Raw genomic sequence first — 24,179 nt, 5'->3', positions numbered from 1 at the left:
ATTCAGAAACACGTTAAGATCTATAAGACGAAAATGGACCAAAAAATAGTTGCCAGATCTATATATAAAGGTCAATTTTGTCCGAGTACAATAAGATATGGTATATACGATGCAAAACAAAGCCTCCATAGTCGGATCATGGGGCGGGCCCGGGATTTCCCCCTTTTGTGGGAAAAATTTGGTTGATTATATAGGGAATCACTGAAGCATGACCTGGAGCGCCCCCCCCCCCCCCCCCCCTAGGTCAGTCAGTGCCCCTCTCCCCTTTATGAAAAGTTTTAGATACGCCACTGACCTTAAAAGTAAACAAAGTATCTGGAGGTTACAATAATGGTCGTCTTGTTGGAGATAGCAGAACAAATACTAATTGGTAGAAAAAAAATAGATATAAAAAGAATAGAAAATAATGCGATGCTTAAAATATATTAAGAAATAGGGAATAAAGAGGTCTTACATATATAGAAAAGAGAATAAGGAGTGCTTAGAGATAGAAACTAGAAAATAAAAGGGTGCTTTAATATGAAGAGTAGAGAATAATGGACAAAATTTATAAAGAATAAAAAAAAATGGCTTAAAGGATAAAAAAATGTTTTTTGATTTTTTCTTGAATTCAACAGTGCTTCAAAATAAGATGGAGTTTCAACAAATGGAAAAACAACAAAAAGGGATTTATAAATCACTGTACAGATATCATAAATCAACAAAACCATTACATTGTTTTCAGCAAATAGAGGAGTTGTGGCTTGGTTGCTTTCCAGTTGTAGCTAACAAGGGTTACCCTAGACTCAGAAATGTAAGAAAAAGGAGAGACCAGAAAAAACAGGATTTAGCAGCTTGACTATATATATAAAGTGTCTCCTGCTCTATATTTAAAAAAGATAGACGTTATGGACTAAGCCAGATCGAGCGGTGTTTTGAGACATAAGAATAACAGAGTAGATGCAGGGCCAGCCCACTATATATATAGGCTTATCTACCAGCTTTGCATCTGCCTAAGAAAATGTATGCCTAGCTTACAAGTACGTTGGGACTTGAACAAGCATCCGTTTACTTCATTGTCCTCTATGAATACGTATAAAAATTAATTGAATGCAAAAAATACAGCTGTAATTTTAACATAGAAAATTGACACTGTAGACCCCTTAATTTTTTATCGAGACCTAGCTAGACCTTTTTAAGGCAAAGTGTATTAAATAACTCTTGAAAGCAATACAATACCACCATTAAATTCTAACATATAACCTGTTAAACAATAGCACAAAACATTGATGTTATAATTTTCTAAAGAACGGGATGATTATGTTTTTACGATAAACGTACACAAATGTGATGGAAATAGATACACAGGTAGGCTTTCTGACTGCATATTAATTGATGATCTGAACCAAAGCAGAACAGAAATCGATACAGCTGATTGATGTGACGATGACCTTGATGTGACGATGACCTTGATACAATGTAGCTAGACTGAAAAAAATGTTTGTCACACCTGATCGGCCTTTAGCGTAGGTATCAAGCCAGGGGACAGCACTCGTCAGTTTATCTTCATAGCTAACTAAGTAAGGTAAGAATGTATATGCTAGCTGCAATAAGTGAAATTAGGCATTAAGCTTAAATCCTAGGCAATAAGCTAACGCCTAGGCATTAAGTTATTGCCTGAAATTTTCAGACATTATTAAAGCTTATTTCCTGAAATCTAATGATGATTATTCAACCCATTGCCGAACATAATTTTAGGCACTATAAGTAGAATTGATATTTTATGATTTATTCTTAATATTAAGTAGTTTTTTAATTATATTTCTTCTCATATATGTTATGATGGTATGATACTAAACCCCTAACGGGAAGGATTGTGCCTGATGTTCATATGATGAAATCATAATCTTTCAGTCAGTTTAATTGAAGTCTGGAGCTGGCATGTCAGTTAACTGCTAGTAGTCTGTTGTTATTTATGTATTATTGTCATTTTGTTTATTTTCTTTGGTTACATCTTCTGACATCAGACTCGGACTTCTCTTGAACTGAATTTTAATGTGCGTATTGTTATGCGTTTACTTTTCTACATTGGTTAGAGGTATAGGGGGAGGGTTGAGATCTCACAAACATGTTTAACCCCGCCGTATTTTTGCGCCTGTCCCAAGTCAGGAGCCTCTGGCCTTTGTTAGTCTTGTATTATTTTAATTTTAGTTTCTTGTGTACAATTTGGAAATAAGTATGGCGTTCATTATCACTGGACTAGTATATATTTGTTTAGGGGCCAGCTGAAGGACGCCTCCGGGTGCGGGAATTTCTCGCTACATTGAAGACCTGTTGGTGACCCTCTGCTGTTGTTTTTTATTTGGTCGGGTTGTTGTCTCTTTGACACATTCCCCATTTCCATTTTTAATTTTATCCTAATATTAATATACATTCGTTTGACTGATCAAACTATTTTGTGTTTTTAAAAAATGGAAATAGGTTTAAAAAAAGTGATTGTATCCAATAAAAATGGAGAGTTCTATCAAATAATTATAATAATTATTTTATTTTTTTTACACTTCACTGGTTGCACTGTTTTTAACTTGTCAACAGTAGAAAGAATTAACTTAAAGATACAATTTTTTGTTCACACCATTTTTCCAAATTTTTTTTTTTTATAAGTCAATTTGTTAAATACCCCTTTTTCGCTTTTTATCTGGATTCTTTCCCATTTCCATTCTCAATTTTATTAGCGTTAAGGGACAACATGTTTATTGAGGACAAATTTTTGAATCTTTGAGGTCTAAATCCGAATCAGGATAAACAAGGAACATATACCCTAGAGAAAATTACCATGCTCTTTTGTCAAAATTAAACTTTTGGAATCATCAGAAAAGAAGGCAACAAAACATTATTACAATTTAAAAGGTATGACATTTTTACAAATTGAGGTTTTAAGAGGTTGATAACTAAGGTCAACGAGAATTATGAGGACATTTTTTTAATGTATGTCTTACTAGAGGAATCTATGTGGTTTTTTGGAAAAGGCTCATAAAGAAACAGGTCATGGCGGCATGATTTAGCAGCTTAGTAATGGATAATTTGATATTTCCCGTGATGCTATTTCTTTCACTTTGTAAAAATTGTAATATGAAAAACAAAACATATAGGGAAAGGAGTAGTAGTGATCAGTAGTGAGGCCCATTTTATCTTGAGACAGTAGAGGGCAAGTTGATTTAATGGATTTTCAATCAAACCCAGATGGGAGCTATACATCTTTTGTGGTGTTCCAAGATCACCTTACTAAAATTCAATTCTAGAAAAGTTAATCAATTGTGAAACAACTTTAAGAGGTCATCATGGTCATGAGGCAGCAACCCATGATTCCGGCGGTCATGGTTTTTTCAAATGTGCATGTAAATCCAAATGTTTGTACCGATACACATGCAAGAAAAACGTGAAGCAGAGCAATAGTCGGTGCCACATTTCCACAACTTGTGAAATGACAAATGATTTTAACACAAATTTCTATCTAGTTTTTATATTTTGCAAGTATTATTTGATGAGTTTTGATATATTAAAGTACATGTTTTATTACCTAGTTTTCATATTTTGAAAGTATTATTTGATGAGTTTTGATATATAAAAGTACATATTTTATTAGTGATATTATATCCGGTAGATGACATTTTAAACTTCAGTTATCATGATGTTGTTTTGTAACAAATGTATTTTCATTTAGATGAATAAATGTCTTTTATTTACTCCCATTGATATTTTAGGCATCAAGCTTAATGCCTGCACACCCTTTTGTGACAATATGATGGGCTTAAAATATATATATAAATATATATTATATATATTTATATTTATATTTATGATTATATATTCTCAAAATGTTTATTAAATTGAATAAAATAAATACAGAGGAATATCTATTAAGAAAAACATGACCTTGTAAAAGGTTGTTCAATTGACCTCTAGGTTGCATATAACATGTTTACATGCAGACCAGGTGGTGACATATAGCCATTACAATTAGTTAGTGACACTGGACATACGTGTTTTCTTCAAACATCAATTTCCGACCTGCATGTGATCCACCATCCGTCGTTGATATTACTCCTAACTGACCTAGCTTACCTACTCTGTTAATTCAGGTCCCTGACTAGGTTGCTCAGTTATCACCGGCTGAAACATTACAGGCAAATCTACCTGTGATGCTGTAGAACGATTCCCTCTACCAATATAAGTTATGTGATCGTATAGTTTTATGTACATCTAAACGTCTGCGTTGTGTCTAATGATCAAAGCCAATATCCAGTGTTCTTGTCCAATCATCATTTCTGTAGTTAATTTACTTGATTGCTACTACTCATTGGTTGACAAATTGAGTACTGGATAATGGTTCTTAGTGGTTAATTCCAATAATGGTACAGAAGCTATTTTAACATCTCTGTAGGCAGTACCATCGCCCATATTTCTTAAGAAAGGGAGGAATGTGACAATATGATGGGCTTAAAATATATATATAAATATATATTATATATATTTATATTTATATTTATGATTATATATTCTCAAAATGTTTATTAAATTGAATAAAATAAATACAGGGGAATATCTATTAAGAAAAACATGACCTTGTTCAATTGACCGCTGGGTTGCATATATAACATGTTTACATGCAGACCAGGTGGTGACATGAAGCAATTACAATTAGTTACTCTGGACATAACGTGTATTCTTCAAACATCAATTTTCAGGTTGGTCAAAACATGTCAATTAGAGTCAACTTAATAGATATTCATCCCTGTATCTTTAGAATTAAAACTATAATGGTCAAATTAATAGAAACCTTGACACTGTTTATATTCTGTATATATACTTATGTATTTTACTGTATAGAGGAGACCGTCTGTTATGGACACTGGTCTAGACGAGCTTTAATAAACAACTGTTCCAAATAACCATGTGTTGTGTTACACTTTTCGGCATGCCCCAAGGGTGACTGGGGAATAGAAATATGGTCACTTGGTCTTCCCCCGACCGGCAGTAAAACGCTTGCCGAAGTGTGGCGTCCGTTTGGCTATGCGGGATGTAATAAGTTCGCAGTCACGTCCGGTCAGAATGGGGACGTTAAATCCGATTTCTCGTGTAAAGATAGTGCCACGCTCTTTGCACGTTAAGAACCCTTTCAACAACTCTTTGAGGGCCCTTAGGTGGCCTGTTGCAATGCAAAATTTCTGCCCCTATCCAATATACTCTCATGTTCCAGTGGCAGTCCAAATTTCCCCGACCATCATTCCAAATGGCCTCTATTATGACAACCTACCTATTGTATTTAAATCTATTGTGAACTTGTTCTCGTCTTGAATATGCATGAAATATTTGCCACTGGACGTTAAGCAAACAATAATCAATCAACCCTTTTCGGGATTTAAGCTTATATCCTAGGATTTAAGACTAATGCCTAATTTTACTTATTGCCGTTAACATATACATGTATATAATATATAGTATTTAAATTAGTTCAGCCTAAATGTGCATGAAATGTATGTTATATGTATTTTATGTTTTAATATTAGTATTGTGTATGATTATTATGTAAATGTATGTATTTGTGGGTTATAAAAGCTCAGAGAGCTTATGTTTATTTGTTATGTAACATGCCGACTATAAATAAAGCTTTGAATTAAATTTAATGTGACTAGCCATGCCCGATATTTCAAGGCTTACGGTACCTAGTCTCAAATGGGTTTATTGCATATAAATCCAGTATATCAAAAGAAAACATCCTGTCATATCCGAATGGGGCTTTAGGTTTACACTCTGTCCGTCTGTATGTCTGTCTGTCAATCTGGCAAATCAATTTTCCACACTTTTTTTACTTCATGCTTTAAGATATTGATTTGATATATGGTGTATTTGTAAAGCAAAATTATATCCGGGTGAAATTTGATCCAAAGGAAAAAATGTCATAGTAGTTGTTGTTATTTTTTTATTCGGAGGAACATATTTCCCTCGGATATTTTTTCCTTTATCGTGAAATTCTATCTGGGTAGTTAACTTATTGAATAGTTATTAGAAAAAACTTATCCTTTACAAATACTATGAAAAGCTAAATCCAGTCTTCAAAATGAACTGCTAAATATACAGGCCCAAAGCTCAGTTTTGAAATTGTTAGATTCTGTTGGCCTGTAGATATGATTTTTACAGGCCAAGATGCAATTTGACAAACCTGGGCTGCCTGGGCTGCACTCAGCGTGTAGATTGTAAATTGTTAAAAAAAAATGTATTATAATGGGAAATAATTTCACAAATTTTCATTGAATAAAATTCCTGAAATATTCAAGTAAATATCATTCTTTTAAAAACAAAAATTATCATGAAACATAAGAAGAAAACCAGAAGTAATTTCAAAGATCGTAATTGTGAAATAATATCATGATTAACAAAGGTAAGAGAAATACATGTAAAAGTGAGTTGCTTTCAGATCTCAGTACACATATAAATTAAAAAGTAAAGGTAGAAATATAGTTGCATTAATATAAATACAATGTAGATTTGTCTGGTGACAAAAATGTAGTTGTTGATTATATCGAAATCAGATAAATCATAGAATAACAATATATTGGAACAAAAGCAATTTAAACAGCTGGATAGTATTTATCTGTGAAATGTTATCTGTCTTATTTAATCGCGTTGTGAGTCATCTTTTTATATAAGTGAATATATAAAAAATAAGATTCAAGCAAAAATTTCACTTTGAAATATATTCAGGAATATATTATGTTAATATCTTTAAAATATAGAATGAAATTCAAAACAGTGTGGCTGTGGCCATTGATTGACACATTAAATTCATCCATTGACTGGGACAATTTACAAGAACGTTTGTCTGCATGTAACGACCACTGTTCACGACGTAAATACGATAGACATTTTAACTGTGGGGTCACCAAAGGTTTCTTAACGCCTTGAATTATAAAATAATTCCAAAAATTAATCAGGAATAACCTTTATGTTTTAGTTTATATAATATATAATTGATATAAATCAAAACATCGTGTTATTTCTGATTAGTTTTTCGAATTACTTTATTAAGGTGTTGAGAACCTTTGGTGACCCCATAGTTTAAGTGTCTTTAAAAAGTACACAGTGAGCAGTGGTCGTTACATACAAACGTTCACCTAAATTGTCCTAGTCAATGGATGAATTTAATGTGTCAATCAATGGCCACAGCCACACTGTTTTGAATTTTATTCTAAATTGCTCATAATTACCTCCCTTTGATAAATTATGCAGATTTGTTCTACCTTTGTGAAATACTTTATAATTATAGTCCGGTATATATTGATTGCGAGTAACTTACATAGTAGTTAATGGGACTTTATTTCACAAGGTTGTGTGAAATATGGTACGGCAAATATATACCGGTACATACTATCCGCATTACACATATAGATTTTCACTCCTCTGGAAAAAATCTACCTGCGAAATTCAATGTCTGGAAAAAATTACTGTGACAAATTATCCTCAGGATAAAATATCACAGAGGAAGAAATAAACCGTTGCATATTGTTGTACGATCAATACAACTAACAGATCGAGTTTAAAATTTGTTCTGGTCTGATGGTTTTGTGCAAAGTTAATTATGTTCCTTCTTCCTATACAATGCAGTTTTTACCGGTAGGGGACTACTTATTGCCATGCAATACTCACATGATGCTTGTTTTGACAGATTTGTTAAAATGACATTGTACGATAGTTCTTTATTAAATAGACAGAAGAAGTATTCGTTCGCGACTTTTATTTTATTAACAAGCGCAATGATTTATAAAGCATCTCATTAGCGCTGAGTCATTCTAGCTGCATATTTAGATTGGTGTTTTTCAGATGTTGTACAGGATCAAGGTATGGCTGAAACTTTGTGGACCAATACCATATATTGTGCCAGCAGGTTTTTACCTGGTATTATTAGTTTTCTGTAAGTAGACTTTAATTTTGGGGCCTTTATAGCCTGTTGTTCGGTGTGAACCAAGGCTCCGTGTTGAAGGCCGTACATTGACCTATATAAATTAATGGTTTACTTTCATAAATTGTTATTTGGATGGAGAGTTGTCTCATTGGCACTCACACCACATCTTCCTATATCTTTTTGATATGTTTAATGTTTCGTAAAATAGAGGCGGAGGCACCAAAAAGATATTCAAACTTATCAAGTTAAAAAAACAAACGGATACGTGTGTAACAGTATATGACATGGCAAAGAAACAGCATACAACACTGCATAGAAAACAAGATACTAAGTTATTCCACTGAATCAATTTTGCTAATGGTCATCATTTTGTCACTTCGAATCTAATATACAAATTTAATTCGTACCGTTAATTTCATTACTACCACTGGGTCGATGCCTCTGCTGGTGGACTATAAGTCCCCGAGGGTATCACCAGCCCAGTAGCCAGTACTTCGGTACTGGCATGAAAATACGGATTTTTTGTGTTATTAAAATTTGCTGTTACAAAATGATAGAAATTATTATAAATTAAGGAATGTATCTCCCTCATGCAAAGCTCTGATTCCTTTCACGGATTTGGCTATATTTTTTGGACCTTTTGGATTATAGCTCTTCATCTTTTATATAAGCTTTGAATTTCAAAATATTTTGGCTACGAGCATCACTGAAGAGACATGTATTGTCGAAATGCGCATCTGGTGCAAGAAAATTGGTACCGTTAATTTTATTAAGCTAATATTCCAAATACAAATTTAAGCTAATATATCATATACAAATTCAAGCTAATATTCCAAATAAATATTTATTAATAAGCTAATATTCCATGATATACAAATTTAAGCTAATATCCCATGATATACAAATTTAAGCTAATTTTCTTTTTACAAATTTAAGCTCATTTGTACGATTTTGTCACAGTGATGTAAGGGGAAAGAAATTCCTTTTAAGTAAACAGATATTAATGTGTTACATGTACAACCATATATTTGATTGCATCTCCTTGATATCACAGTTAGATGTAGATCTGTCTGCTCAGTGAAGTAAATTCTTAAACTTTTCTACAAAATATCAGTAATATATGTTCCTGAATTATTAACAATTTATATATTACTTGGTATAACAATGGATTTCAACTAGTACAACAGCATACTGAAAGAAGGTGATTCAATGTATATATATATATGATTCTTTGACCTACACGAGGTTTAACGATGACAAACAAAATTAGCTAAAACAATACACGTGGAGGCTGATAAACAAAAATAGGCTGATTATTGTTCTTACATAGATATTGTTTCAGATTTGTAAGTAAACTAGTTGCTGACAATATAGCTCTATTTCTTATATAATTACAAAATCACTACCCTAATTTTCTAAATAATGATTTTTTCTTTATTTATTTACTTGTGTACAGCTATATTTACTTGTGTATACTGCTACATTTACTTGTGTATACTGCTATATTTACTTGTGTATACTGCTATATTTACTTATGTGTACAGCTATATTTACTTGTCTGTACAGCTATATTTACTTGTGTATACTGCTATCTTTACTTGTTAATTTACTTATGTAAATTGCTATATTTACTTGTGTATACTGCTATATTTATTTGTCTGTACAGCTATATTTACTTGTATATACTGCTATATTTACTTGTTGATTTACTTATGTATACTGCTATATTTACTTGTGTATACTGCTATATTTACTTGTTTGTACAGCTATATTTACTTGTGTATACTGCTATATTTACTTGTGTATACTGCTATATTTACTTGTGTGAACAGCTATATTTACTGGTGTATACTGCTATATTTACTTGTGTGTACAGCTATATTTACTTTGTTGATTTACTTGTGTATACTGCTATATTTATTTGTGTGTACAGCTATATTTACTTGTGTGTACAGCTATATTTACTTGTGTATACTGCTATATTTACTCGTGTATAATGCTATATTTACTTGTGTATACTGCTATATTTACTCGTGTATACTGCTATATTAACTTGTGTATACTGCTATATTCACTTGTGTATACTGCTATATTTACTTGTATATACTGCTATATTTACTTGTGTGTACAGCTATATTTACTGGTGTATACTGCTATATTTACTTGTGTGTACAGCTATATTTACTTGTATATATTGCTATATTTACCTTTGTTGATTTACTTGTGAATACTGCTATATTTATTTGTGTGTACAGCTATATTTACTTGTGTGTACAGCTATATTTACTTGTGTATACTGCTATATTTACTCGTGTATAATGCTATATTTACTTGTGTACAGCTATATTTACTTGTGTATACTGCTATATTTACTAGTGTATACTGCTATATTCACTTGTGTATACTGCTATATTTACTTGTATATACTACTATATTTACTTGTGTGTACAGCTATATTTACTTGTGTATACTGCTATATTTACTCGTGTATACTGCTATATTTACTTGTGTGTACAGCTATATTTACTTGTGTATACTGCTATATTTACTTGTGTATACTGCTATATTTACTTGTATATACTGCTATATTTACTTGTGTGTACAGCTATATTTACTTGTGTATACTGCTATATTTACTCGTGTATACTGCTATATTTACTTGTGTATACTGCTATATTTACTCGTGTATACTGCTATATTTACTTGTGTGTACAGCTATATTTACTTGTGTATACTGCTATATTTACTTGTGTTGATTTACTTGTGTAAACTGCTATATTTACTTGTGTATACTGCTATATTTACTCGTGTATACTGCTATATTTACTTGTGTGTACAGCTATATTTACTCGTGTATACTGCTATATTTACTTGTGTGTACAGCTATATTTACTTTAGTATACTGTTATATTTACTTGTGTGTACAGCTATATTTACTTGTATATACTACTATATTTACTTGTGTTGATTTACTTGTGTAAACTGCTATATTTACTCGTGTATACTGCTATATTTACTTGTGTGTACAGCTATATTTACTTGTGTATACTGCTATATTTACTTGTGTGTACAGCTATATTTACTTGTGTATACTGCTATATTTACTTGTACATTGTATATACTGCTATATTTACTTGTGTTGATTTACTCGTGTAAACTGCTATATTTACTTGTATATACTGCTATATTTACTTGTGTGTACAGCTACATGTATATTTACTTGTATATACTGCTATATTTACTTGTGTTGATTTACTTGTGTAAACTGCTATACTTACTTGTGTGTACTATGATACTGCTGCATTTACTTTTGTAAACTGTTTTATATATACAAAATAAGATGTTGTATGATTGCCAATGAGATTACTCTCCACAAGAGACCGAATGACACAGAAATTAACAAGTATAGGTCATCTTATGACCTTCAACAATGAGCAAAGCCCATACCGCATAATCAGCTATTTATAAAAGGCACCGAAATGACAATATTAAACCATTCAAACGAGAAAACTAACGCCGGCCTTATGTATGTACAACAGTCAGCAAATGAACGAAAAACAAGTATGTAACACATAAACAAACGACAACCACTGAATTACATGCTTCTGACTTGGGATAGATGCATACAGTACAGAATGGGGCGGGTTTAAACATGTTGGCGGGATTCCAGCCCTCCCCCTAAACTGGCCCAACAGTGGCGTAACAGTATAACATAAAAACGAACTATAAAAATCAGTTGAAAACGGCTTAACTCATCAGATGCCAAGAAAGTTAAATTAAAAATCATACAAGACTAAGGGTGCAATCAACACTTTTTTCTATGACGTCATATTTTGAGGGACCATGCATAAGTGACCCTTAATTAGTGGTGGACTGATTAATAAAGATACTTGTATAAAACTAGATATCACTGGAATCAGAATGTTCTCTAGTTTATATTGAAATAAATATAAAGTGTGCTTTTATCATATTAAAAAAAATCCATCCAAAGAACATGGGGGAAAAAATGCCTAATTTCAACATAACAAACCTGAAATCAGGTCATGTTCATTACCATAAAGACATGATACGTGCACATTTTTCATAATCAAAACTGTATGAAATTTATAGGTTTTTACCAGGCCTTTCCAAAAAATCTTGTTTCAGGGTACGGTCTCCTGCTCCGAAAAGAGCTACAGTGGCTGCAAATAAGTTTTCATTTTTCACTGCCTAAAATACAGGATGTTTACAGTGTTGTCTCCCCTTAAAACATGTATATTTAATATATTTTCTAAAATTATTTCAATCATTCAACCTGTTTTAATTGAAAGCTAATTAACTATTTTTTACATTCAAATACAAAAAAACATGATACTTTTTCACCAAATTAAGTAAATAAACAGGGGTTTCCCTCCATGGTTATTTTTAGTCGGGGAATAACCCCCTAGTATTTTATACAAAACAGTTTATAGCACCCAAACAAAGGCCAGAGGCTCCCGACTTGCCGCGAACAGGCGCAAAAATGTGTATACTTGTGTACATGTATGTACACTGTTATATTTACTTGTGTGTACAGATATATTTACTTGTGTATACTGCTATGTTTACTTGTGTGTACAGCTGCTATATTAATTTTACTTGCGAACACTGCTATATTACATATGGTGTAAAAAGTAAAATCACAAAAATACTGAACTCAGAGGAAAATCAATTCGGAAAGTCCATAATCACATGGCAAAATCAAATAACAAAACGCATCAAAAACGAATGGACAAGAACTGTCATATTCCTGACTTGGTACAGGCATTTTCAAATGTAGAAAATGGTGGATTGAACCTGGTTTTATATCTAGCTAAACCTCTCACTTGTATGACAGTCGCATCAAATTCCATTATATAGTCACCGATGCGTGAACAAAACAAACAGACATAATAGGTAAAAATGTCAAAAATAGGGGTACAGCAGTCAACATTGTGTTATCATCTTAATCACTATAAAAACAACAAATGTAACGAAGAAGCACAAAAAGGCATGCATCAAATTAACATCCTCATTTTGATTATATTATACGATTATATTTGTCTATGTAAAATGCACCCATCAAGGAAGGAGGGTATGGGTACTGGTGTAAAATTGCGCGTTTGAAATTCGCACAGGTAGACATGAAATAATTTTGTCGTTCAAAGTATAACATTCAACTGTTTTCATTGGATAAAGACGATCACGTGTTTTTAAGGTTATTTTACGTATCTTACGCCTTTTTTTTCTATTTTTACGTATATAGGCGAAATGTTTCTATTCATATGTATATTGGTGGTCAAAATAAAAAAAATCTTGCTGATGCAACAACCTATACGTTTTTTTCTTAAATGATATTTTCAATTACATGTTAAAATTTTTACAATGTACAATTCAAAAATACACAGAAAGATCATTGACTGACGTCATTTTCCTAATATGAACGTCATTTTCCTACATTAATAACATATGTAATATAGAAATTAAGGACTTTCACCCCATCAATATTATACGTTATATATACACATGGAAAAAAGTATTGCAACACCTTGATTTTTTAAAATTTGAAAAATGAGCCTCTTTTTTTGGATGAAATATAATAAAATATGTGTACAATATTATTGAAACATAGTTTATGATAACATTGGCATTGAAACGAACAAAAAATGTTTGAAAAAAAAATAATTTATATAACCACACTTTTAATACCAAAATGGAGTGTTTTTGTACCAAAAAATGCATTTTACAACTTTTACTGTAGTCGAACTTTACAATGTCAGACATTTCAAAATTAATCCTTAGATGACTGTTCATATCATGGTTGGTCGTAATACGCCAAAGAATTAGGACTTTGTGCGCAGCCTCCATTCAAACGGATAACCGCATCTAAACATCTTCTGAATCCTGCCATAAATCGACTAATTTGTTGCTAAGGTAGCAGCAACCATTTCTGATGTGGGCATTGTTTATTTCATGATGTGTTTGAACTGGGGTGTCCTTTCGCGCACTTTCCGCCCAATAGTGTCCCAAATATGCTCGATATGGTTGAAATCCGGGCTACGATCGTGCCATGGAAGATAAACCGAATTCCATTTGAACATTGAATCTTCCTCCACGATGCTAATTTCCAACTTTGGCGAGCTCTGCACTACATTGGATACGGAAAACTGTGTGTCTGTTCGTTAGCAAAGGTCTCCGAAATGGTCTTATCGCACGATCACCAGTAGCGATGAGTCGATCTCGAACAGTTCTTGTTAAAAAGCTCCTGTATGGCCACCACTATCTTTTTAGGATTGTCCTGTATGCAATGGGTTTCCTTCTGACCAACCTTCATTATGCTTGATTTTCCTTAGCAAATGGTATAGGGGGTCTTCATTATCTTGAAATGTCTTTAACAGCGTTTATTGCCTGATTTATTCTCAAAACGACTTATAGTGAAATGGTGATGACCAACAATACGTGCACTTTTTACATCGACATCCCTGCTTCCCTTGTGCTGATAATCTGCCATCTGGCTGCAGTTAAGAGTTGTCAAAGACCCATTATAAGGTGTCAATCACATAACTTTAAAAATTTGGTTATTTAAAGGGTTGAAAACAAAGAGGATAAAAACAACTGTTTTGCTGTTTACGGGTACAGTAGCTGCATGTGCAGATAAAAAATATCGAGTCGATATTTATTGATTAAACTCAGGTGATACTTAAATAATGTTTAACTAGTTCTATTTTACCAAATTATATCCCAAAAAAATGAAAAGTGTTTTTTTTAATTTCAATTTCAATTTGGTGTTGCAATACTTTTTTCCAACTGTATATATGGACCTGTTAAGATTATATTGACAATCGGGCTTCGTCCTCGGTCAATATAATCTGAACAGGTCCATACTAGTATATGACGTATTGACCTCGTCAAAATTCCATAATTGCATTTTCTAATGTATCATAATGTTTCTCTACAGGTTGTTACCAAGAGTATATATTAACAGATGGTTGGTCAACTAATGTCAACTATAAGGTATTAAAAAACATAAAGGTCATGCAACGTTGAGGCATTTAATGGAGCTACCATTTGATTTTTATGTGTGTGTTGGGGGAGGGGCTAGGATGAAATTTGAAAAAAGACAGAACAGGAGTTTTGAGTAAAAAAGGCAGTTTTAATAGCAACTAGGCAAAAATAACAAGGCAGGTTGACAATGTAAGTTAGAAAAAAGTCAGGTTAACTAAGAAAAAAAGGGCAGCACCGAATAGAGTAAAAAATGAAACTGCAGGACAGAGATTACAACTACCAATAATGCAGGAACAAATTCGTCATCCTAGCCACCACCCCTAAAATTAAATGGTAGCTCCCTATTACATTTATCTGTACCGTCGAAATCCACGAAAATTGCGTTCAAATAATAAAATGATATTGAACCAACGGTATTCTATGATTACGGTTTCAATTTCAGAGAAAAAGATATACGAAATTATTCTATTAGTACATTTTAGGATGGGATGACAATTTAATATGTTTATGTGCAGTTCCATGCAGCCACATTTAAGCCTCAATGCACATGCAAAAGATAGACAAAAAATAGCAAAGGGACGTTCAAACTCATGTGTCGAAAATAAACTGACAACGCCATGGTTAAACGGGGGAAAAACAGGCAAACAGACAAACAAGTTGACAAAACACAACATTGAAAACTAAAGACTGGTCAATATGAACCCCAAGCAAATTGTTTTGTATTTAATTCTTGCAGACAGACACAGAGTCATACTTCACAATAAATATTTATATTTGGTATACAAATTTTACCAATTGACAATGATTTTATCTTAGCTGCAAAGAGTTGTAGTTATTATTTTTTTCCATTCATTTAATTCTTATATGTAAACATGGGTTTATACAACCAACTGATAAACAAACTTTCAATATAAAGATAGAAAAAAAGAAGCCTACAAAACTGCATGAACCAACAGGAAGGGCAATGAAGAGAGTCCAAATGTAGCATCATTTATACTATTTTTTGCCGCCGCCATGGGAGGGGGGGCATTAAATTTTACTCTTGTCCGTCTGTACGTGCTTATGTAATACTATGTCCGTCCGTGAGTCCAAAAATTGGACCAATTGGTTTTCGTTCTCTAACTTTAGTTTGCTTCAACCAAATTTTATTAACAAAATTGAGAATGAAAATGGGTACACAATGCTTTCTATAACAAAACACAGATCTAATTTGAATTTTGTTGGTTTCACTTTTACTGTTCTAGAGTTACAATGTATGCTTTTACAAATGAAAAAAAATGATAAATTTTTCGTTTCCGTTCTCTTTCTTTAGTTTACCTCAACCAAATATTATGGAACTCATAAAAATGCTTACTACATTGAAACACAGATAAAGTTGGAATTTAGTTAGTTTCACTTTTACCGTTCTGGAGTTATGCCCTTTATAAATGGAAATATTGCTGAATTTTTCGTTGCTTTTCTCTTAATTAGTTTAGGTTGAATTTGCCAAACTTATGAAACTTATACACAATGCTGATTACCAAAGACACAGATCAAGTGTGAATGTTGGTGGAGTTACTTTTACTGTTTTAGGGTTATGCCCCTTTAGAATTGGAAAAAATGCTAAATGTTTTGTTTCCGTTCTCTTACTTTTATTAGTTTGCCTCAACCAAATTTTATGAAACTTAATGCACAATGCTAACTGCCACAAAACACAGACCAAGTTCGAATTTTTGGTGGCGTCAATGTTACTGTTCTAGAGTTAAGCGCCTTAATTTACAAACACAAGTTTGCACTTCATAGGTTTCGATTTATGTCTGAATTACAGTTGAAGTAATACAAAATAGAAAAACAGAACTGTTTCTAGCCATGATGACACACTAAATGCAGTTTTGAGTTTATAGAAAATTCCGTTCTTTATATTTTCTTAAAAAATACATAGATTTTTGTCATCCAACTAAATAATTATCACGGTGACCAAATTTTTTTCTGTGACCAACAAATTTGCATGTAAATATTTTCGTTGTTCTTCCCAAAATGTGTGAAAATCTGCAATTTTCTTAGCTTTTTTGGATAAACTGGAATTACGCTATTTTATCACCTTAAAATCTGAATTAACATTTTGTAATTTCAAAGATCTCAAGTTTATCCTTATATGAACATACAAACAACTATCTTTAAGCCAAAATTACCTGATTTTGTAATACTTTATTTTTAAGGGTCTCAGAAACAAAAAATCCTATATACTTTATGATGCTTATGTTTGCAATAAAATTTTAGATGCAGAAACATTAATTGTTGGTATTCATCTATGAAATATGTACTTCAATCACTTGATATACAAAATTTAGATACAAAGCTCAATAAATTAATTAAATTTGTAAAATGTAAACTTTGTAATAGTTTTAAAACATTTTGGTTGGTCAAAAGATCTGAAACCTTATCGCCCTATAGTGATCAGTCTGTCCGTCCGTCCGTCCGTAACACTGTGTGTCCGCTCCATATCTAGAGAACCATTATGATTTCATACTTTATACTTTATATGTTTATTAACCACCACCAGAGGGCGTGTCATGATGTATGTACAACTTCCTAGGTCAAAGGTCAAGGTCAAAAAACTTTGGTTTCAGTTGACAACCCTGTGTCCTGTGGTGAAGATCGTGTCCGCTCTATATCTTGAGAACCGTTATGATTTCAAAGTTTATACTTGACATGTATATGAACCAACACCAGAGGGTGTGTCATAATTTATGAACAACTGCCTAGGGCAAAGTTCAAGGTCAAAAACTTTGGTTTCAGTTGACAACCCCATGTCCTATGGTAAAGATTTTTTCACTCCCAATCAGACAACTTTTAACTGATGTAATTCATTTCATCCTTCTTTATATTTTATAAATAAGGTATCAAAAGAAAGAAGAAAGATTAATCTTTCAAATTGTGATAATTTCATTATGACATAATTATTACATAATTAATTATTATGTAATTAGTCGCTATATTGTGATGTCCACACTTGAATGAATTTAGCGTCTTTGTTTTTCATAGCATCCCAAAATATTTTATAGATTCTGGTACAACACAGCTTGACCTCCAAAACCGTGTCTCAGATTTCCAAAAACATCAATAGAACAAATTTTATACTCAATTGAACTTAGTGGTCTCTTATGAATTGATGTTGCAAATTTCATTGGAGATTTATGAGAGAATGAAATACAATAGGAAAAATCTGAGACACAGTTTTGGAGGTCAAACTGTGTTGTGCAAGAATCTATAAAAAAAATTAGGATGCTATGAAGAACAAAGAAGCTAAATTCATTCAAGTATGGACATCACAGAATGGCAACTTATTACATCTATTAAAATCTGGTTTGAAGAAACCATGAGAAATTCTGATATCAAGTTTTTGGATATCAGTCACTATTATATGATTTGGGAAAACCAGGTTGAGGTGGAGAAATTCAAATATTGTTGAGAAAATCATAATTTTAAGAAATTGAGTATTTTTTTTTTAAATAAAATGTCTGCAGGGTTTGTTGAAAACATCTATCATGTGGTCTTATGTTGATTGTATGACGTCATTATACTGATATTACCTGCCTGATATTTTTTTTCAGGAGCCTTCACCTCCAAATCTGCTGGAAGAATCAATAGAGTATTCAAGTCAAAGCAAGGAAATCACATTTGTCACAGCCTATTTTAATCTTGGAAAGGTCGTGAAAGGTCCTTTAAAAACATTCAATACACAATCGTATTATAAATGGATGAAAAATTACGCGTTTATGAACAACACTATTATTTTCTACACTGATTTGGAAGATTTAGCAACTAAATTTAAACTAGAACGATCTCATTTTCCAGATCACATGACCAGAATATTTTTTAAAAAGCAAAACGAATTTTGGGCATTTGGATTAAAACAAAAAATAGAGAAAATTTACAATCAACCAGACTATCCGAAATGGTATCCAAATACAGTCATGGCTTCATATTCGTGTGCCATGCATGTAAAGTATGATCTTTTAAAGAAGGTGATAAAGGAAAAATTAATTAACACGAAATATTTAGCATGGATTGACTTAGGTTATTTCAGAGGCAATGAAAAGGGTATTTTTACATTACAACCTCCACAAAATATCAAAGACGATCATATAGCATTTGTACAGATTGATAAATTCGTAGACATGACGCCAAAACAAATCATGTTTAGTAATAGTGTATTTTTAGCTGGTGGATTATTCATTGGTAGACCTGAGTACTTACTCCTCTTTGTTGAAGACTATAAAAAAGCAGTCGAAGGATTGATTACAATGAGTATAATGAACACAGACCAGCAGGTGCTTTACTGTATGTACTCGCCAAAATCTCCATTCCAACCTCGAGTACCGATCCAGAGATATTACAGCCAGAGTCGTTGGTTGTGGTTCTATCTTGGGGACATCTGTAGGGAAAAAAGTTTATTTTCATTGAGAAAAAAGACAAAATTAAGAAACTTTATAGCAAGTAGTATATTTTTGTAATGTAACTTAGGATAATGATATCATTACAATTGTTTAATCACTATTTTCTTATGAATAGACCACTTTCTATGAAAAGCCAACGGGGTCAAAATTCTTACTTCGTAACTTGTCAATTTGTAAACTTGTAACTGTGATTTGTCAATTTGTATATCACCGTGTATCGTCGTACAGCGGATACAGGTACTAACCAAGCGGGCGTAAGCGATTTTGATCTTACACGGTATCGAAAATCTTTGTTTTGTTCACATAATATCAAAGTGTACTTCAATCTAAGCATAATCGCTGTTTTAAGAAATGATTTTGGTCGTAGGTTGATGATTAGAGATGTCTCATTATTTTCCCAAAACAAGAACGATTACTAAAAACATGTGCAAATACTTGTCAAAGAAGTTGGCCCTCGTCTCATCCGATATATTCTATATTCATTGCAACTCTTTTTCTGATAGAAAGCCACTGTGTGTGTGTAATAGATATAGCTGGTTCAATAGTTGGCATTAAAATCTTTCATACATATGTTAGTTTTTTATATTTTATCCCGAAAGAAGCGTTGTGTACGGTGTTTAGCTGACGACATAAATCCTTCTGTACGGTGCATAGTTAAGTTGTACACCGTACACAAAAACTTTATTTTCATACTCGTTTATTACCCCAACAGTTTCAAGGAACGAGTAATCACAGGTAGGTTTATGATTGGTAACTTTTACTTTTGCCCTGTATTAGGTTTCGTTCAGATAAGACATCTAAATGTCTCAACAACTGTATCGAAACTGAAAATTAGTGTTGACATTCACAACTATTTGCACATAAACAAGTTAATTGTTCTTATTAGAATATCAAAGTTGTTTTATGAATAGGACAAATCGATGCCAAAAATATTTGCGAGCAGGAATTTCAAATATTGAGAAATGTACATTGGATATTGACTAAAGCAAACAAAGATTTTCGTTGCCATGTAATTTCAAAATCGATCATGTCCGCTTGGTTAGTACCTATATCCGCTGTACTGATGATACACGGTGTATATGGCTGTTTTGATACTTGTCGATTCGTAAATTGTCAATTTGTATATTGCTGTTTTGTAACTTGTCGATTCGTTAAATGTCGATTTTTACATTGTCAATTTGTATATTGATGTATTTCTAACTTGTCGATTCGTAAATTGTCAATTTTGTATATTGTTGTTTTGTAACTTGTCGATTCGTTAAATGTCAGTGACTGTGTAAAATGTCATCGTTCTATTATGCTAACGATCATTGTGACGACAGATGTCGCTCGGTTTCCTCTTCGGTGTATAAGCCTCATGTAAGTAGGAGCACCGCCATATGGAATATATATATCAAACAGAAGTTCGGTCAATGTTGTCTTCAACGTCAATAACATCAACCGGAAGTCCTGTCGGCCAATCATATCAACGTATTCACTAAAGCAAATCATATAAGGATTTTTTTTACGATATTTATTTAGTTTATTGTTTGACGCTGTATCTTGAGCTGTAAAACATAACCCATTGGTCTGTATTAGTTGTTGTCTCCTTGTCAATCATATCATATTTCCTTGTTTTCTTTTAAATAAATAAACATCACAAGAAGTCTTCATATCAATGACATAGGACATTTTGTCGATTTGTTTGACTACAAACAATCTTGATACAAATGCACATATTTTTTTCTTTTTTTTTAACAGTGTTTCTGTTGTTCCGTTATTTTCTACTTATAGTTTATGTGTTTCCCTCAGTTTTAGTATTGAACAGCTGTTTACTATTCATGCCTTTATCAATTCTTTAGTATTGTTTATCATTTTTGTTATTTCAATTGTGTCTTTATTAGAGAATTGGATTAGCAATACCCCTATTTTAATTGATGTGATAGAAGATGCAGCTATAATTATTTCTTTAAGTATTTGTTTCCCTTATAACATTAGAGAAAGGAGTAGGTCCAGTAAGACCCCTTTTTGGCCCCAAAATATAGCTGTTTTACAAAATTGTTAAAATGTAAACTTTTAGTTATTTATTGTACAGTAGAATGCTTTTGCTACATAAATATGGACTGTCTTTGACAATACAATGCACATATATCGGGTATTAGCACCATTAAGTCGTGCTAAATTACTAAAATCTTCACAATTCTAGCATTTTAGTTAAATTTTAGACGGTTTTCGTGTGAAACGAAAGTGGCCACATTCGTGTTCATCCTTAATATTAAAATGTAAGTTGTATTTTATGATAATACATTACATATATAAAGATTGAGGATGAACACGGATGCGGCCACTTTCATTTTTGATAAAAAAAAAAAAAACATCTGAAAAGTGACATTTTTCGGCATATTTGGTAGATTTTTCATATTTGAGCTTGAATCGGGTCGTTTTTAATGACTAAATCAGTTAAAATCTTTCACATAAACTAATTACTTCAAATGAAATAGACACTTAGGTCTTTAAAAAGTGGTCAAAATCTTTCGTCCGATGAACCTGAAATTTGAGGCCAAAATCGGTCCTTACCGGACCTACTCCTTTACGGTTAAAAAACGGGCAAAAGATACCAGAGGGACATTCAAACTCATAAATCGAAAATAAACTAACAATGCCATGGCTAAAAAGAAAATGATAAACAGATAAACAATAGTACACAACACACAAATAGGAAACTAAAGACTTAAAAAAACGAATTCTTTCAAAAACTGGGGATTATCGCATAAGCACCGGAAGGGTAAGCAGATTCTGTTTCACATGTGGCGTCTGTCGCCTTGCTCATGTTAGTATAAATCCGATAAAAAAAGTCTAATCCTGTAGGTCACATTCAGGAATAGGAGACGGGACGGTAGTTATGACATTAAGAACATATCCGATATCTATTGTCAAACGTATATTCCGTAACGGTCAACCAACTCGTGAAAGCCTCCGAAAAATTTACGAAGGAATGATTTCAACTTGGTTTCATAACTTCTTTGTGAGCAGCAACCCTCTGTCAAGGAAATTATGATCATAGCAAATACAAGCCATGGAACTTCGTATCATTGTGAAGATAAATTCTCCGTATGCAGGCGCTGCTGGAATGTTGCCACATAGAAATGAAAAGTTCACAATTTCGGAAGCTGGAATCATCTCTTTGTCGTAAAGTTTTGTTTTCAGTCGACCCTCGTTGTTAATATCTAGATCGTTGTAAAGATATGAGACATACTTTACTGTATCTGAAGCAGTCTAATATTTGAAAGCAATATCTTATAGGAACAGAAACAGTATAGAGCTTTATATAAGTACCGCTGGGATCTGTAACTTTCTCACCTCATGTCTTTGCCACTATTGTGGATGCATTATTATTCGTTTGATACCAATTATCGTGGGTTTCATGGATTTCCTCAATCTACGAAAATTTATACTCTCGAAAATAAATGAATCAACAGTAATGTATAAGAATGTATCAGCTTTAACGTGCACAATTCACCATGAACACTTCATAACAAGGAGATGTTGTATTATTACCAATGAGACAACTGTCCACATGCATTCAAAACATTTTAAATGCAATTCTTATATGACAAGCTATATGTCGTCAACAAGAATAATCATGGTATAGCTACTTTTGGTGCAGACGCATCGCCAGGGATAAGATAACCAAATATAATTCCACGATTAAATGGAAACTACGGCTGCCTTGAATTATTTGCAATTATATGTATTGAATGATTAAATAAGTTAACGTCTTTTGATAGTACGATAAACATATTTTTGGTTATCAAAGCTACATTGTTTTGTGTCAACAAAGACACAACAAGTACGGTATTTCGACTTCTACTTATACCATGTTTTTCATGCGATTGCGTATCAATTGTTATTATACAATACTGAGAAGGTTATAACTTAAAAACAAACATATTGATGTATAAATTCAAATAACTAAGTTAAATTATACAGTACAAAATATGTCTCAAAATATTAAAAAGATTGTTTGTTGTCATATTTCTACCAACCCAGATTATTGTCAGCTGAAACATGTGTTAGATTATTTAATAAGACATGTTGAAGGGTGACATTTCATTAGTTTGAATGTATATAGTTTTAACTTTTAGATTGTACTTTGATCTATATGATGTTATGGTTTTCTGTATACTAAAATATCCATTGGAACGTATTTATTGGATTTGTTTACTTATTTACAGAATAGAATCTTATATCAATAATAAAAGAGTAAAGCATGCTGTTTTGTTTATCTTTATATGCTAATTAAGGTGATGACCTGAGTTCTGGTATGTGAACCCTTTAAAAGCCTATTGAATTTCATTGTATTGATTGTCAGTATTGGTCACTTTGTCTATTCTCATTGGTCATTAATTGTCATTTAATTAATAATTCTAGAGTATTTGACATGAGTGATTGATTGACTGACGGATATTACAGCTAAATTGATTAAATGGTTAAAAACTATAAAAAGTATTAAAAACGTTTATGAGTAAAAACCATAAGATATTAATATAAACTATCTGAGTAGTATTTTTCATTAAACTAGTAAATATAAACTAAAAGTAAAGTTTCATGTACAAAATGTGTATTATTGTAATTGTGCATTTTTGTGGCACAATAATTATATTCCTTATTGCGTAAACCCCTGAGGGTTTACGCAGTATATATTGGACGAGTGATGTAGTCTTTCGGAACACCGGATGTTAGTCGGAACACTTCTGGTCTTTCTATGACCACCTTTCAAATACATGCGCAATAGCTATGACCACCTTTCAAATGCA

The 24,179-nt window shown here is 32.3% G+C and overlaps 1 protein-coding gene across 1 annotated transcript; it reads left to right on the top strand.

Annotated features, from left to right (window-relative positions):
• Positions 1-1,450: 1,450 nt before the first annotated feature.
• LOC139489090 (uncharacterized) lies at positions 1,451-19,481 on the top strand. The gene is made up of 4 exons (XM_071275212.1): positions 1,451-1,564; positions 7,861-7,951; positions 14,898-14,953; positions 18,538-19,481. The coding sequence occupies exons 2-4, from the start codon at positions 7,861-7,863 to the stop codon at positions 19,438-19,440; spliced, it is 1,050 nt and encodes a 349-aa protein (XP_071131313.1). The 5' UTR covers positions 1,451-1,564; the 3' UTR covers positions 19,441-19,481.
• Positions 19,482-24,179: the final 4,698 nt, after the last annotated feature.

The sequence above is a fragment of the Mytilus edulis genome, chromosome 9 (assembly GCF_963676685.1).
Source record: "Mytilus edulis chromosome 9, xbMytEdul2.2, whole genome shotgun sequence".
Classification (NCBI taxonomy): domain Eukaryota; kingdom Metazoa; phylum Mollusca; class Bivalvia; order Mytilida; family Mytilidae; genus Mytilus; species Mytilus edulis.
This window is presented reverse-complemented; position numbering and strand designations above follow the sequence as displayed.